The sequence below is a fragment of the Mesocricetus auratus genome, unplaced genomic scaffold (genome assembly GCF_017639785.1).
Source record: "Mesocricetus auratus isolate SY011 unplaced genomic scaffold, BCM_Maur_2.0 Super-Scaffold_100006, whole genome shotgun sequence".
Taxonomy (NCBI): Eukaryota; Metazoa; Chordata; class Mammalia; order Rodentia; family Cricetidae; genus Mesocricetus; species Mesocricetus auratus.
In genome coordinates, this window is record NW_024429190.1 from 64,391,616 (window position 1) to 64,410,542 (window position 18,927).

General features: G+C 40.6%; 1 protein-coding gene and 1 pseudogene across 1 annotated transcript; both read left to right on the plus strand.

Moving 5' to 3' along the window:
- Positions 1-6,569: 6,569 nt before the first annotated feature.
- Positions 6,570-16,777, plus strand: LOC110340534 (UDP-glucuronosyltransferase 2B17-like). The gene is made up of 7 exons (XM_040747875.1): positions 6,570-7,296; positions 8,745-8,893; positions 10,395-10,526; positions 13,894-13,981; positions 14,774-14,948; positions 15,514-15,679; positions 16,586-16,777. Exons 1-7 carry the CDS (start codon positions 6,570-6,572, stop codon positions 16,775-16,777), a joined length of 1,629 nt encoding a protein of 542 aa, XP_040603809.1.
- Positions 16,403-18,829, plus strand: LOC106020960 (annotated as a pseudogene).
- Positions 18,830-18,927: the final 98 nt, after the last annotated feature.

The window sequence follows — 18,927 nt, forward strand, 5'->3', positions numbered from 1 at the left end:
CATTACTAAAACTTAAAACACATATAAAGCCCCACACACTTACAGTGGAAGATTTCAACACCCCACTCTCAACATAGACAGAAATTCAACAAAGAATCAAAGGGTCTAATAGAAGTAGTGACACAACTGGCACTATCAGACATTTATAAATCATTTCATTCACATGAAAAATAATATACCTTCTTCTCACCACCACATGGAACCTTCTAAAAAATCGACCATATACTGTGCAACATAACAAACTTCAGCAGATACAAAAAATTGGAGTAACTCCATACATCTCATCAGACTACCATGCATTAAAATTACAATCCAACAACAACACAAATTGCAGAAAACCTACAAACTCATGGAAATTGAATAATGCACAACTGCACCATTCCTGGGTCAAAGAAGAAATTAAAGACTTCCCCGAATTCAATGAAAATGAAGATACAACACACCCAAAACTATGGGGCATTTTGAAAGCAGTGCTACGGGGGAAGTTTATAGCATTAAGTACCCACATGAAGAAACTGGAGAATAATTATACTAGAGAATTAACAGCACAGCTGAAAGCTCTCGAACACAAGGAAGCAAACTCTACCAGTAGATGCCAGGAAATAATCAAACTGAGGGCTGAAATCAATAAAGTAGAAACTAGGGAAACAATACAAAGAATCAATGCAACGAAGAGTTGGTTCTTTGAGAATATCAACAAGATAGACAAACCTTTGTCCAAACTTACCAAACAGCAGAGCATGAACATGCAAATTAAGAAAACCAGAAATGAAAAGGGGGACATAACAATGTCCTCTAAGGAAATTCAGAGAATCATCAGGTCATACTTTGAAAACCTGTACTCCACAAAATTCGAAAACTTAACGGAAATGGATGACTGTATGGATAGCTATCACTTGCCAAAATTAAATCAGGAACAGATAAGCAATTTAAATAGACTCATAACACCTATGGAAATACAAGCAGTCATCAACAGTCTCCCAACCAAAAAAAGTCCAGGTCCAGATGGCCTTAGTGCAGAATTCTACCAGAAATTCAAAGAAGAGCTTATACCAATGCTTCTCAAAGAATTCCACGAAATAGAAGCAGAAGAGTCTTTGCCAAACTCTTTCTATGAGGGTTCAATAATCCTGATACCCAAGCCACACAAAGACACAACTAAGAAAGAGAACTTCAGACCAATATCCCTGATGAACACTGATGCAAAAATACTCAATAAAATACTGGCAAATTGGATCCAAAATCACATCAAAAGAATCATTCACCATGATCAAGTAGGTTTCATCTCAGGGATGCAGGAATGTTCAGCATACAAAAATCCATAATGTAATCCACCATATCAACAAGCTGAGAAACAAAAATCACACGATCATCTCACTAGATGCGGAAAAAGCCTTTGAGAAAATCCAAAACTCCTTCATGATGAAAGACCCCAAAAGGGATACTTTCACGGAAGGGAGACCTGAACCCAAGGAACAACGAGACCACGAGCTTGGATGCAACAGCAAGAGGCTTTATTGGTAACACACGGGTACCCGGGCGTCTCAGTCTCAGGAACTGAGTGCGCCGAGCTGGGGACTCGGGGATTCTTTTATAGCAAAAAGCGCGGTACAGAAGCGAGAAGCCTAGTAACAGGACCCTGATTGGGCAATTGAGGTTTTTCTTGGAACTCAAGTCTTGGCCCTATCTGAGGAACAATAGGTCTCTGTGTTTGCTCAACCTTGCTGAGCTGGCCATCCGGCCGCCCCGCAGATATCTCTGTGTTTGTTTAACCTTGCTGAGCTGGCCATCCGGCCGCCCCGCAGATATCTTGTTTGACACCCGGCAGCCTGTGTCCTTGGGCTGAGCTCCCTTCTGATAGGCAATGACTATGCAGCTGTGGGGGAACGGAATTTTCCATAAGCCTCAGCTCCCTGTTTAGACTGGGCCAGGGTCTTTCAATGATAAAGGTGTTGGCGAGATCTGGGATAACAGGAACATACCTAAACATAATAAAAGCTATATACAGCGAACCAACAGTCAACATCAAACTAAATGGTCAGAAAATCAATGCAATTCTGCTAAAATCAGGAACAAGAAAAGGCTGTCCTCTCTCTCCATACATTTTTCAATATTGTACTTGATGTTCTAGCCAGAGCCATATGACAACGAAAGGAGATCAAGGGGATACAAATTGGAAAGGAAGACGTCAAACTTTCACTATTTGCAGATGATATGCTAGTCTACATAAATGACCCTGGGAACTCTTACAGCTGATTAACGCCTTCAGCAAAGTGGCAGGCTACAAGATCAACTCAATAAAATCAGTAGCCCTACTATATACAGATGATAAAAGGGCTGAGAAAGAAATCAGAGAAACATCGCCCTTTACAATTGCCACAAACAACATAAAATACCTTGGGGGTAATGCTAACCAAACAAGTGAAAGATCTTTATTGCAAGAATTTTGAGTCTTTAAAGAAAGAAATTAAAGAAGCCCTCAGAATGTGAAAAGATCTCCCATGCTCTTGGATAGGTAGGATCAATGTAGTAAATATTTCAATCCTGCCAAAAGAAATCTACAGATTCAATGCAATCCCCATTAAAATCCCAGCACAATTCTTCACAGACCTTGAAAGAACAATAATCAATTTTGTATGGAAAAACAAAAGACCCAGGATAGCCAAAACAACCCTATTCAACAAGGCAACGTCCGGAGGCATCACCATCCCTGACTTCAAGCTCTATTATAGAGCGTTAGTCCTGAAAACAGCTTTGTATTGGCACAAAAATAGACAGGTAGACCAATGGAATCGAATTGAAACCCTGATATTAACCCACATTCATATGAGCATCTGATCTTTGACAAAGAAGATAAAAATGTGCAATGGAAAAAAGAAAGCATCTTCCACAAATGGTGCATGCATAACTGGATTCTGGCATGTAGAATGTGGATCAATCCATATCTATAGTCATGCACAAAACTTGAGTCCAAATGGATCAAAGACCACAACATAAATCCAGCCACACTGAACCTCTTAGAAGAGAAAGTGGGTGATAACCTTGAAAGAATTGGTACAGGAGACAGCTTCCTGAACATAACACCAGTAGCACAGACAGTGAGATCAACAATTAATAAATGGGAACTCCTGAGACTGAGAAGCTTATGTAAGTCAAAGGACACCACAGTCAGCAAGACAAAAAGGCAGCCCACAGAATGGGAATAAATGTTCACTAACCCCACATATGACAGAGGGCTGATCTCCAAAGTTTACAAAGAACTCAAGAAGCATGTCTCCAAAACACCAAAGGATCCAATTAAAAAGTGGGCTACAGAACTAAATAGAGAATTTTCAATAGTGGAGTCTAAAATGGCTGAGAGGCACTTGAGAAAGTGCTCAACATCCTTAGCTATCTGGGAAATACAAATCAAAACAACTCTGAGATACCATCTCAATCCTGTCATAATGGGTAAAACCAAAAGCACCAAGGACATTTTATGCTGGAGAGGATGTGGTGAAAGGGGACCACTCCTCCATTGCTGGTGGGTGTGCCAACTTGTTCGGCCAGTTTGGAAATCAGTATGGAGATTCCTCAGAAAATGGGAATAAACCTGCCAGAAGACCCACCAACTCCACTCTTAGGCATATATCCAAAAGATGCCCATTCATACAACAAGGATGTCTGTTCCACTATGTTCATAGCAGTGTTATTTGTAATAGCCAGAATTTGGAAGCAACCTAGATGACCCTCAACTGTAGAGTGGTTAGAGAAAATGTGGTACATTTACACAGTGGAGTACTATTCAGCAGGAAAAAAACAATGGGATCCTGAGGTTTTCAGGCAAATGGATGGAACTAGAAGAAACCATCCTGAGCAAGGTAACCCAGTCACAAAAAGAGAAACTTGGCATGTACTCTGTTATATATGGATTTTAGACCTATATTTGTGGTGTGCCAGCCTACAATCCCATGACCAGAGATTCTGGGAAACAGAACCTTCATTCTGGCTGATGGAAGCAGAGGCAGACTCCCACGGCTAAGTACTGAGCTGAACTCAAGAAATCCAGGGACAGAGAGGGAGGACTGATAACTAAAGGGATTAAGACTGGCTGGTTTAACCCCCAGAAGTAGCTTGCCTGACAAGGGTTAGCTCTTGAATCCCAGACTGATGCCTCGGAATCCAGCATGGGACTGATCAAGACCCCATGAATATTGGTGTCAGTGAGGAAGCCTAGGTAATGTATTGAGCCTTGAGTAGTAGATAAATATTTATCCCACGTATACAAGTATACTTTGGACTCCTATCCAACACGGAGAGATGCACTTTCACCCTGAACTCTTGGGGGAGGGTCTAGGCCCTGCCCTGGTTGAAATGTCAGACTATGGACACCCCCATTGAGGGCCTCACACTCAATGGGAAAATGAGTGTATATTGGGGGGTTGGTGGGAGGAAGCAGGAGGAGGAGAGGGAAAGGGAGGGGGACCTGGAGTTGACATGTGAAGCAATCTTGTTTCTAATTTAAATTTAAAAATAATATATATATATACATATATATGAAAATAGAACTCCATTTATTCTTAACCTCCAATCATGTTATTTATCATGAAATAAATCATACTGTCCTATCCATGTTTACCGCCATGCACAAAACTTAGTACAAATGGATCAATCACCACAACATTAATCCAGCCACACTGAACCTCTTAGGAGAAAAAGTGGGTGGTACCCTTGAACAAATGGGTATAGGAGACAGCTTCCTGAACATAACACAGAGTGTGAGATCAACAATTAATAAATGGGACCTCCTGAAACTGAGAAGCTTATGTAAGGCAAAGGACACAGTCAACAAGATGAAAATGCAGCCCACAGAATGGGAAAAATATTCACTAACCCCACATCTGACAGATGGCTGATCTCCAAAGTTTACAAAGAACTCAAGAAGCATGTCTCCAAAACACCAAAGGATCCAATTAAAAAGTGGGCTGCATAACAAAATAGAGAATTTTCAATAGAGGAGTCTAAAATGGCTGAGAGGCACTTGAGAAAGTGCTCAACATCCTTAGCCATCCAGGAAATGCAAATCAAAACAACTCTGAGATACCATCTCACTCCTGTCATAATGGGTAAAATCAAAAGCACCAAGGACAATTTATGCTGGAGAGGATGTGATGAAAGGAGATGGACCTGGAACTGACTTGTGAAGCAACCTTGTTTCTAATTTAAATTTAAAAATAAATAATAAAAAAACAAAAAGAAAAAGTTCTTAGTAAACCATTTGAGATGTAACTGTAGAGACACCAAAATGGCATATGGCTATGGCTAAGACACTTAGTTGTGATTTTCTCTTGAGAAGTCCACACCCACATACTCATGTGTACCTTGCTATTTTCAATAAGCTCCAACTTTGCTTTGTAAAAAATCATACTGTCCTTTCATTAATTCTTTATTGTTTGAGTATCTAACATTCTTTTCTTCATTTTTATTATTCATTTTTGTGAATTGATGGTTTTCTCATTGCTATGCTACTTTGCAAAAGCACAACTGAATGATATATATGTATATATCTATAAGGGAATTTCTAGAAAGAATCTCAGTTCTCCATGATGTGGCGGTGTCTTTGCAACATATTCCTATCACATAAAATTCTATAGACCTTGCTAGCACTGATAGATATTAGAACTCAAATCATGGGACAATATGCATTTATAATACTACAATTTTCTTTTGGTGAAGGACTTGTTAAAGGTGATGAGGAACTGCCTTTTGAAATCAAAGAATTTCTCTGGATGATGCCTCCTGGAATGGTTTGACAATTTATAGCTTTGGCAAAATTTCAGGACATACAAGAAGACATAGACAGATTGTATGTCCTTCATGGGCAATCTTAAAGAGACTGATGACCTCAGGAATGGTGGTGGTGGTTTTTTCCATGAGAGGAGGATACATAGATGCATGTACTCCTCTACTTCCCTGGGCCTTCGGGACTAAGATTATGATAACAAACTATTCAGCTATTTCTTGGGCTTATGAAAGACCAGTGGACAAATTAGTTGAACCAACTGGCTGCCTTAGCTAATGATATTATTCAGGTCTGTGTGTTCAATTGTTTCCCTAGGGACATGTGTAGGAGCAGGCTCTTGTCTGTCTGCTTCCCACAGCTTCTTTCAGTCAAGTAAGTGAGGCACACTGTCAAGCTATTTTAGAAATCATGTATAAGTGAATATGTTAATCAACGTTCTTGCAAAAATTCTTGAAAATGATAATCATTTTAGTTGTTGAGAAGAAATTTCAGACTAACTTCTAGCTAAATATCTTAGAAATAGAAGAGATATATAAAGAGTTCATTGACTCCTAAGTTTGTTTCATTACAAATTATATGACATTAAACACCTGTATGCAAATATGAAATAATTGATATTTGCTTTTACTATCTCTATTCATCTCACAAGCTCAATGTGGTCACTTAGTATATTTGCTTTGACCAACTCAGGTTAGATATTAACTCATGGCCCTTTTTCTTGTTCGATATAATGATTAGCACCCACAGTAGGGAACACACTGTGAAGAGAGGACTTTGATTTTCCAGGATGCCTGTGAAGTGGATGTCTCTTCTGCTGCTCCTGTTGCAGATGACTTGCTACTTCAGATCTGGGAATTGTGGGAAGGTGTTGGTGTGGCCAATAGAATACAGTCACTGGCTGAATCTAAAGATAATACTGGGTGAACTTACAGAGAGAGGTCATGAAGTGACTGTTCTGAGACCTTCAGCTTCCATATTTCTTGATCCTGAAAAGTCACCTGACCTAAAGTTTGAGAGTTTTCCTACATCTCTCAGTAAAGATGATCTGGATAAGACTATCATGAGGTTTGTGAATGTATGGACTTATGAGATGCCAAGAGATACATGTTTGTCATACTCGCCGTTGCTAGAAAATTTATTTCAGGAAATTTATGACAGTTATCTAATTCTTTGTAAAGACACAGTTTCAAACAAACAGCTGATGACAAAACTACAGAAATCCAAGTTTGATGTCCTTGTCTCGGATGCCATTGTTCCCTGTGGGGAGCTGATAGCTGAACTGCTCCAGATCCCTTTTCTGTACACTCTTCGCTTTACTCCTGGCTATACAATGGAAAAGAACAGTGGAGGATTTATAGTCCCTCCCTCTTATGTACCTATAATTTTGTCAGGATTAGGGGGCCAAATGACATTCATGGAGAGGGTAAGAAATATGATATGTATGCTTTATTTTGACTTTTGGTTCCAGTCACTTAATGAGAAGAAATGGGATCAGTTTTACAGTGAAACTTTGGGTAAGTTATGTTTCTTATCTGTAGTTCAGTGACCAAAATTTCACAAGTATTTAAATCTATCCTTAAATCCATGAAGTACATAGTGAGGTTTGTCTTTTAGAGGTGAACTATTGTAACATTAGCTAGCAAACTCACAAACCCTGTAAAAGCTCATACTATTAATCAAATAGAAGCAGAACAGTTCTAATACAGGACACTCTGGTGAGGTATATAGTTGCATAGAGATGCAAGAAGACTTTCTGAAAGTGATTCTTTCCTTATTTTACTGTAATTTTCATATATTTTAATAAATCACTAACTTGTTAATCAAATCTTGGTTAAAATAGATTAAAAGATGGTATATTTTACAATATATAACATTGAAGAAATTGTTTTCCCCTGCATAGGCCACTTTCTTTTCTTAAAATTAAAATGTGGAGTCTGAAAACGTTCAAAATGTAGAGTGTATTCTGTTCATGTGGAGTGCACGGGTTGTCTTAGTAGCACCCTCCCAGGTGTGGTGGCTCAAATTTGCCTGTGTCTTCAGTTTTAGGGGGGCTGCTCCCCTTTCATGGTCTCTGTGGGCACCAGAATAAACTAGCATGTACTCACACAGACACACACATAAACAAAAAGCTAAATCATAATGTGTTTCCTCTGTATTTCGTAAAGAATTCCCTTACGCTTGAAAGATACTATGTTAGTTCACAGGCTTAAACATGGAACTGCTGTTGCTACTAACACATTCCTTTATTGTGTATTTCCTATCATCCATTGTTTAAACACTACAGAAGCTTTGGTACACATGCACTCAGTTTATTCATTTGGAAACTTCTTTTTTCACTTAAAAATATGCCATAGTTAAGACTGGCCAAATAATTGTATTATCATAATTTCTGAAAATATTGTGGTTGTTTTATAGGATAAGTGCTAATAAATTTCTTAATATGAAACAAAAATAGAAGCCCTAACCAGAAATTCAACCGTTCATAAGCTATACATCTCCTTTGAAAAAACAAGGAGGAAGGATTAGCTACAAACTACAATGATCCTGGGGAAGTCTCGCCAGGCTACACAGCATGGTGTGTCTTTTGAACCTGCAATGTGCATTTATATTTGCACTGTTCCTTCTGTAGAATTGAAGAGGAGTCAAATGGGTGCTCATCATATAGTGAATTAGTGTGTCATTTCAACAACTCTTAATTATCTCAAATTACTGAGGAAACATGAGGCAAATCTTACTGTTTGCTTTAAAAATAAACCGAAGCTGACATTTATGTATATTATGTGAGCCACAATTCAATTGCACATGCAAATTATGTTATATATCAATGAACATTGGTTTTAAATGTGCATGCTCTACATCGAACATAATTTCTTCAATCCTTTTAAAGAAAATATATATTTTATAGTCAGAAGACAATCCTGTCAACTTTTTGGTTTCTCATTTGCCCGTTTTCTCCATATAGGAAGGCACACGACCTTAGCTGAGACATCAGGCAAAGCAGAAATGTGGCTCATTCGCTCCTACTGGGATTTGGAGTTTCCTCGCCCAACCTTACCAAATGTTGACTATGTAGGAGGACTCCACTGCAGACCTGCTAAACCCTTGCCTAAGGTAAATACATTTTTAAAATCTCTTTTCCACTTAATATAATTTCTGGTTAAAGAGATTCTACATCTTTCAATACTTTTTCTACCAGTGATAGTGATACAATGGATGTGGGATTCAGCATCTCTAACTAGGCGGTCAATAAACTCAGGAATGAATGGGACAGACCTGGAAAATATTCATATCAGTGAGTTAAATTAAGTCAGTTAGGGTACTTGCGAAGTTAGTCATTGGATAAAGTCCTTACCGAGCAACAATGAGGAAGTAATTTTGAATCCCAACAAACAAGAAAAAATTGGGTGTCCTAACACAATGCTATGACATTATTATTGAGGATACAGAAAAGAGTTGATAGTGCGAGGCTGCTGGCCACTAATCTGTTAAAAATTTTGAGTGTTGTATTCAGTGTGAGAGTCTCAAAAACTATGTTGAAGATTGATGGAGGAAGGCATCAGATTTTGACTTTCAGCATCTGGGTGCTAAAACAAAGGTAGAGAACCTCACCAGGACCCCAGTACAAACACACACACACACACACACACACACACACACACACACACACACACACGCTCATGAATTACACACAGATAAACACACACCTACCCCATACATATGCATGTATATACACATGCACACACAAACATAAGTATACTCACATAAGCACACATGCACATGTTCACACACATACACAAACACACATGTGCACACATGCATGCACACATATAAACACAAGCACAAAAGACAAAGATATTAAATCAGTTAAACTCAACACTTCAGAAACTATAGATCATCAAAAGCTAAGACTAACATGTATCTGAGGTAATTGTTTGTCATCCAGAGAAACAACACGGATATAGTTTCTCTCCAACCCGTAAGTTGTGGAGGTCATCTCTGAAAATACCTTATTTATATACAAGGTCAGAAAATTATTGTATGGCATATGTTTGCCATGCAGTTATGATTATTTCACAAAGAACCAAAGCATTTTATTAATCATAGTAGGAAATTTGTGTTAACTACTACATATGTACACACTACAAGATAGATAATCATAGTAGGAAGTTTGTGTTAACTACTACATATGTACACACTACAATATAGATATTATTTCATCAAATACTAATTAGTAATATTAAATCAGATATAATAGGAGAAAAATAAGATAGCAAGGGAAAAAGTATTACCTTTGCTGTAGAATGAAAACATGTAAATGAAGCTTCAATTTTATGAATATTTCATATTATATGCTTCACTCCTGAGTTTTAATTTTGCTGAAGGGAAATATTTGGAATGTTTGCTGCATAATGTATGAGTGCACACTGTAGTGATGCCTGTGAAGTTCAAAGTCTTTGACATTGCCATTTTTGTCTTCTGTATGTTTTAATATCACTGTTCTAAAAATTCCTAGGAACACTTTATTTTCTAGTCTCCTAGTTTTTTCATTAAGGTATGATAAGTGATTTTTCAATAATTGGCATTTTTGTCATGAAGCAAATTCTCTTCACAGGAAATGGAAGACTTTGTCCAGAGTTCTGGAGAGCATGGTGTTGTGGTGTTTTCTCTGGGGTCAATGGTCAGCAACATGACAGAAGAAGAAGCCAACACTATTGCATGGGCCCTTGCACAGATTCCACAAAATGTGAGATAAAGGGCTCCATGGGAGGTGACTGTATAGTAAGTCTGTTAAAGTGCTTAAAATGTTTGATTATAGAAATGACTGTGTGACAGGTAAAGTTTTAAATAAGCTCAAATTAGTCTTAGCAAATTTAGAAACAAATTCATGGCATGTAGTGCCCGAGCTACAAAACTCTTCAAGGATTTGGGTGAGGGCCTGAAGATTGAAATTTCACTGGAAATAGTAAGCTCACTTCAAGATGCCAGGGAGGAATTGGTGAGTAAATTCCTTTTCCCTGCCATGCCTTAGCTTGTCTAGGTTGTAAAGTTAGCTTTTTTGTAGGCTCTCCTGAATCCTCATCATTAAGTACAGAGAACTCAAGTTTAGATTTATTATCAGATTCCTTAAACCATGCTTCAGGATTGTCTTTATGCAATACAGAAAACATATCTAATGAAGTTACCAGTAACAGCTGGGGCAGCCCTCACCTGCATAGTTGCTCAGGATGCTGTTTTTACTTTTGATTTTGGCTTGTGTTTTGTTTTTGCTTTTTTCCAGAATATTTTTTATTTAAATTAGAAACATGCTTGCTTCACATATCAATCCCAGCTCCCTCTTCCAACCGTCCTCCCTTGCCCCTCCACAAGCCCCTAGCCCTGCCCCCAACCCCACACCATTCCCCAGGGAGGGTGAAGCTCTCCATGGGGCATCTCCAGAGTCTGACATTTTATCCAGGGCAGGAACTAGGTCCTCCCCAAGTGTCCAGGCTGAGAGAGCATCCCTCCTTGTGGAATGGGCTCCCAAAGTTCATTCATAAGCCATGGTAAATATTGATCTACTACCCAAGGCCCCAGAGATTGCCAAGGCCTCCTAACTGACACCACATTCAGGGGTCTGGATCAGTCCTCTGCTGGTCTCTTAGCCATCTGTCTGGGGTCCAAGAGTTCCCCCTTGTCAGGTCAGCTGTCTCTGCATTTCACCAGCATGGTCTTGACCTCTTTTCTCATCACTCTTTCCTCTCTGTTACTGGGTTCCAGGAGTTCTATGTTTAGCTGTGGGTGTCTGCCTCTGCTTCCATCAGTCACTGGATGAAGGTTCTAGGATGGCAGATAAGATAGTCCTCAATCTCAATATCTGGGAAGGGCTATTAAGTTAGTCTCTCCACTATTGCTTAGTTGGCCAGCTGGAGTCATCCTTGTAGATCTGGGAAATCTCACTAGTATCAGCTCTCTCCTCAAACCTATAATGACTCTCTGTATTATGGTATCTGTCCACCTGCTCTCCTATATTCATCTCCTGACTCAACCTTCCTGCTCCCCCATGTCTTTCTCTCCTCTCTTCTTCCCAGCCTCTCTTTTTCCCAGTTCACTCTCCCCTCCTACTATGCTTCCAACCTGCTCATGAGATCTTGCCTCATTCCCTTTCTAGGGGACTCATGTATATCTCTCTTGGGAACTTCACTGTTTCCCAGACTCACTGGCAATGGGATTGTAGGCTGTCACTCCCTTGATCCATGTCTGAAATCCATATATGAATAAGTACATACCATGTTTGTCTATGAGTTACCTCACATAGGATGGTTTCCTCCAGTGTCTAGTGTCATGCATTTGCCTGCAAATTTCTTGACAAAACCAAATTTACTTTTTGATTTTACCTATACTGGAAATGTCTCTCTTTCCCTTTATTTGCCTATTTTACCCATTTTAAGATGTGATGATCTAATTTATATACATGCAAGGATTAGACATTTTTCCTCATGAATAGTAATCTTTGGATCTTCCTTACATATTTTGTTAATATTCCAAATCAATGCCCAAATGATACATAATTGAAGGGGGATGTCCTCCTCTTATTTATATGCCTTTTCAATATTCATTCAGACTCTGTCCAATACTTCGTCTAAAGTGCCTTCTTCTCGAAACTAGGGATTATGATCACAAGACATTTGTATGCAGTCTAACAGTTGTGACTTTGATAATTGTCCTCCTTTCTTTAAGAAGAAAAAGGATGTACCAGCCTTGACATAAAGCAGTCTTCCCTGGCTTCTGCCCCATTATTATAAAACACCTTCTGTGAGTATCCCCACTCTCTGATCATGTAGCCAACTTCAGCCATCTACACAGGAACGACTTGTCACAGCTCCAGAGAACGTGAGCCTTGGGAGAATGGAACCAATAAATGAGGCAGACTAAAGTCTCATGTAATAGCCAACTTCATCAGACAACCAGGAATGTATACTCACAGGGTTAGAAAGGAACATACAAGTAAAGATCAAATGAATTAAAGCCATATACAAAGGATGAGCCATGCATGACAAACAAAGAAAACAAACAAACAAAAACATGTTTTTCTATAGAGTCAATCTGAGTTAGGTTTTTATTGCTGTGAAGAGAGATCATCCCATGGCAACTCTTATAAAGAAAGCATTTATTTGTGGTGGCTCACTTACAGTTTCAGGATGTTCAGTCCATTACCATCATGAAGGGGACTGACGCAGCATGCAAGCAAATGTGATGCTGGATCTGAGAGTTTCAGGCAACAGGAAGTCTACTGAATGGCACACAGAGGGAAGCTTGAGCAGAAGACACCTCAAAGCCTGTCCCCACACAAGCACACTTCCTCCAACATGGCCACACCTCCCAATAGTGCCACTCTTTTAAGAGGACATTTTTTTCCAGCCAACACAGGCACACAACGGACAGTTTAAACATTATCTGGATAAAAAACAGCAAGCAGCAGTGGTTAACCTGGAATAGACACACCCCTATGTGCTACACCTGGAAGATGAAAATATATTCCAAGAAAAATGATGTGTTTTGAAGAAATTTAGGTCACAAGACTCTTGTCCTGTTTTCTTAGAGTGCTCTCTCAAACACTAAGAATTCTCCTTATATGACTCCATTCCTGCACTATGCTCAAAAACTATACTCTGCAAGGTTAATCCTGGGATGGGTCAGATGACAAACTCCAAATTCCCATTGGCCATCATTAAGGCATTGCTTCAAAGAACTCCAAACCAGAGAGAATTGTTGATCTGGAATGTTTATCATGAATAAATAAAGACAAAAAGTTAAAATTCATTAAGAATAGCATAGGAGAAGAGAATAAAAGTAAACTGTAAGTATTTAAAACATAGTATTAAAACTAACTAATATAGCTATCAATATATAATAATATAAAATATAAATTATTTGTCACGTGTCACTCCTTTCCTTTCCTTTCTCCCCCAAAGTCTCCTCATATCATGCTGTCATCCAAATTCATAGCATCTATTTTTTCATTAATGTTTTATACATATATGAATATACATTTAAGTTCCTAAATATAACCTGTTCAGCCTTTATAATGTTAAACTGGACTCCAGCAATAAAGATTATTTAATCTTTAACAGGTTCTTTGGAGATTTGATGGCAAAACACCAGACACCTTAGGACCCAATACCAGAGTCTACAAATGGCTCCCCCAGAATGATATTCTAGGTAAGACTCTAGAAAGCAAACCTATTCTAGTTGACTTCAAAATCCTTTATATTACACTTAGTGAATGGATTATTTATTTAAGATAACAATTTCTGATATGTACTTGGTCTTTTTTAACATTAATTTTCTGTTATCTACCATATATTCTATGTGTTCAACTGGTAATCAGTATTTGATAGTGTATGTCTCAAGTTAAAAGAAAAATTTCAAGATATCTGTCTGCACATTTAGTTTCTTCTTGCTCTGACAAAGGGAAGCATTAATACTGAGGTTATGAGTACCAGAATCTTCATGCAGGTTTTCTTGTGGTGAGAAGAGAAGGCAAACTGCAGACACGATGTAAACTAAATTAATAAATCCAATTATTAACAATAGAATCTTCATGTAGAAAATATACACTTTCAGTTCCTCATCATACACATTTCTCATTTCATGTCTAAGACTGTTATGGGGTCTCTGGTAGTGGATCAGCATTTATCTCTAATATACGATTGGGCTTTGGGAGCCCATTCCACATAGAAGGATCCTCTCTTAGACTAGACACCTAGGGCAGGGTCTAGGCCCTGCTCCAAATTGTACGACAGACTTTGAAGATCTCCCATGACAGACCTAACCCTCCATGGGGAGTAGAAATGGGATAGGATAGGGAGTTAGTGAGGGGGGCAGGGAAGGAATGGAGGGAAGGGGAACTGGGATTGACATGTAAAACAAACTTTGTTCTAATTTAAAGGAAATATGAAGGTTTAAAAAAGGACTGCTAATTAATATTAATCTAAATTCATCTTATTCTAGGTCATCCAAAAACCAAAGCCTTTGTAACTCATGGTGGAGCTAATGGCATCTATGAGGCAATTCATTTTGGAATCCCTATGATTGGCATTCCTTTGTTTGGAGAACAACATGATAACATTGCCTACATGGTGGCCAAAGGAGCAGCTGTTGCATTAAATTTCAGAACACTGACAAGGTCAGATTTGCTCAGTGCACTGGAGGCAGTCATAGACAATCCTTTGTGAGTATAATCTTCTAAAAAATGTGTATTCATTATTTATTTATCTATTAATCATCATGCTGCTTACTTAAGGTCAACAGAGCAAGAATTATCCAGAAGGCAAAAGTAATTGTAGGTACAGAGACAGATTAGGGCATGATTCAGTGTCATAAATTTGTCTCTCTTTGTGTTATTGTTCTTATTTGCATGTTACACTTTATGTTACATTCTTATGTAAATCAGACAGGTCCTCAATGTTCAACCCTTCTACTTCATCCTCCAAACTGCTTGGCCAACAGGCATATGCCACCAGCTCTCACCAATTTTTCTTTTCAATTCTTTTAGTAAAGTAACTGATCAGAGTTTTAAGGATAATACAAAACTTAAATAGCCAATAAGTGAAGTAAAGTGAAATGTCATGAATTTCGAACATAACTTATTTTCCTTTGGTTTATGCAATTTTCTTTACTTTTCACACAAAAATTACACATCTGATTTTTTTATTCATTACATACGCTGATGTCCATATTACCTCTTTCAGCTATAAAGAGAATGCTATGTGGTTATCAACTATTCACAATGACCAGCCCATGAAGCCTCTGGACAGAGCCGTCTTCTGGATTGAGTTTGTCATGCGCCACAAAGGAGCCAAGCATCTGAAGCCTCTTGCATACAACCTCACCTGGTACCAGTACTACTCTCTGGATGTGATTGGTTTCCTACTGGCCTGTGTGTCAGCCATAGCTTTCCTTGTCATAAAATCCTGCTTATTCATTTATCAAAAGTTTATAAAAATGGGAAAGAAGATGAAAAATGAGTAGAACTCATTGAAAATGTACTACATAAGCAAAATTTCAACATCATTCTAATTTATGAACCACTTTCTGAACATTCACTGATTACTTGATAAAGTACCATCTTCTTTGGAGGGAGGAAATGGAAGGGGAAATTATGGAATTATATTACAATCTTAAAAATAAAAGGCATAACAAAATGAAAAAGGCTGAGCTGGCTGTAAGAAACAATCTAGTGAACAGAGTTTATCCATGGTATCTGCCTCAGTCCTGCCTCCTGATTCCTGCCTTTAGCTCCTGACCTACTTTTCTTCAGTAGTGTACAAAGAACTATGGTATGAAATAAACCCTCACCTTAATCAGACAAAAATAAAAAAAAAAATTCAGAACTCAAGCAAAGGAGGGAGCTGGACCTGGGTCAGGGCAGGCACCACTATGATGAGCAAATACGTGGTGGAGAAATTAAGAGTAAAAGCAAAATGCAAAGCAAGTTATAAAGTCTATCACAGTATCAAAGTACAGAACATATTTTAGTAAACCGTAAGATAGTGTGTCATAAAACCACAATCTGCACCAGAGAGGCTCGCGCGCCCTGTCTGTCCCCTCCCGCGGTAGGCGGGGAACGAGAAGGGTCGGTTGTTTCCCTTGGTTCCTTCCTGCCGGCCTGACAGCCCCGATGGAAACCCTCCGCGGCTGAGCAGCCCCCTCCTCCTCCGGGGACCTCGGCTCAGGCGGCTTTGTCCCAAGGGAGGGAAGAGAGAGGGGGAAAGAAGAAAAGGAAAACCCGCAAACTTCCTCTGAGAACCAGTCTGTGGGCAGGGCCTGGGGCGACGCCCCCGCCCTCCTCCGGCGTCCCGGGTGCCCGGCATGAGTCCGGAAGTGGCCCTGACCCAGGCTGGACGCCGGGCGAGTAAACCCGTGTCAGCTGACAGCCGGGAGGCAGCTGGTGCAGGTGGCCCCCCTCGACGATGTCCCCTCCTCCTGCGTCGAACCGCCAGAACTGAGTCCTAGCCCACTCCCTGAACCGCATCCATCGCTTTAAAGGAAGCCAGTTCTACTTGGTGTCTTCCATCCCTGCTCAAGTCCTGGCAATCCCATCTGGTCCCAGCAAGCTAGAGGTAGAATGAGCTGCAGACTTCTGTTTTCACATGCCAAGAACAGCTGAAACTGGAGCCAGAGTGGCCTCCGCCCTCCTCACTTCCAGACTTTTCTTGCCCTTTGCTCTGTAACTCTATGACCTTATTGGCCAGGTCTCTCTTCTACCTATCAGAGTCACCTAGGAAAGGTCCAGGAGGTCAAGGGGCCATCTTCATCCCCCTCAGCCCACTCTAACCTCACCATGGAACAACGCCAGGCGGAGCCTCCAGCACCCCCAGTAAGGCCGGTAGTATAGAAACTGTTGAATCCAGACCAGAAAATCACCTACAGGACAACCCTCAGGACAGGGGCGGTGCAGAGGCTGATGGGACAGCTGGAGAACAGGAGCCAGGAGACCAAGCTCTGACACCAGGCCAGGATGCAGATGCGGAAAATCTCCCCCAGGAGCCAACGGCCTGATCTGGATCTCTACTGTGTCAAGTGGGTCCCCTGGAAGGGAGAACGGAACCCCATCATCACCCAGAGCACCAACGGCCCTTGTCCTCTCCTGGCCATCATGAACATCCTCTTTCTTCAGTGGAAGGTGAAGCTGCCCCCTCAGAAGGAAATGATCACATCAGATGAGCTATTGACACATCTTGGCAACTGCCTCCTATCCATCAAGCCCCAGGAGAAGTCTGAAGACCTTCAACTTAACTTTCAGCAGAATGTGGATGATGCAATGACAGTGCTCCCTAAACTGGCCACAGGCCTGGATGTCCACGTGCGATTCACAGGTGTCTCTGACTTTGAGTACACACCGGAATGTAGCATCTTTGACTTGCTGGGCATACCTCTGTACCATGGCTGGCTTGGTGATCCACAGAGTCCTGAGGCTGTGAGTGCTGTTGGGAAACTCAGTTACAACCAACTGGTAGAGAAAACCATCACCTGTAAACACTCAAGTGACCCCAACCTCGTGACAGAAGGCTTGATTGCCGAGCAGTTCCTGGAGACCACTGCGGCACAGCTGACCTATCATGGCCTGGGTGAGCTTACAGCGACTGCTAAGGAAGATGAACTCGGTGTCTTTTTCTGAAACAACCACTTTAGCACGATGACTAAGCACAAGAGTCACTTGTACCTGCTGGTCACTGACCAGGGTTGTCTACAGGAGGAACAGGTGGTGTGGGAGAGCCTGCATAATGTGGATGACGACACTTGCTTCTGCGACTCTGACTTCCACCTAAGTCATTCCCTAGGCAAACACCAGGGAGCAGAAGGTGGGGGCAGCTCTCCAGAGAAGCTGCTGCAGGTGGATCAGGACTATCTTATTGCCTTGTCCCTGTAGCAGCAGCAGCAGCCACAAGGCATGCTGGGCCTTAGCGACCTGGAACTTGCCCAGCAGCTTCAGCAAGAGGAGTACCAACAGCAACAAGCAGTCCAACCTGTACAAGCCAGGGCCCCTGCACCCCGGGGGAGAGGAGCCACAGCTGGACGCCCAGCCAGAGAGCAGAGACAGAGGTCGAAGCCTGAGTGTTCTTCTCTAACTCTGCCTCACACAGTGTGGACCCACCCGGTCTTTCAGAGGCTGACTGGTTTGCTTGCAGGATCCCCTACCTCACCCCCTGATCCATACAGGGTAACTTATATGCCCTACTGGGGAGTCAGAGCAGGCAACAGACACCAAGGTCAAACTTGGTATGGTCCTTGCCTTCAGTGTTGCTGTCTTCTCTTCCAGCCAGGGCCACATGGGGAGGTGGGGCTGGACGTCTCTGATTCCCAACTCCCTTTCCTGGAATATTCTCATGAATATACAGACCCAGGCTGATAGGTGAAGTACCCAACTGGAATGAATCTCTGTGTCCCTGCCTGCCCGGTTGCCCTCGGCCACCCCATTTCCGTTTGTTTTAGGGTTTGATTTGGGTTTCTATCTTTATTATTTTTAATGCTTTGCTAGGGGTTGGAAATAGAACTTCTTTCCTGAAAAAAAAACCACAATCTGTGGCGTGATAATGAAGTATGTTATAAATGATAAAAGACATTTTTTAGATTTTAAAAAATGTTTATTAAACAGAAGTATT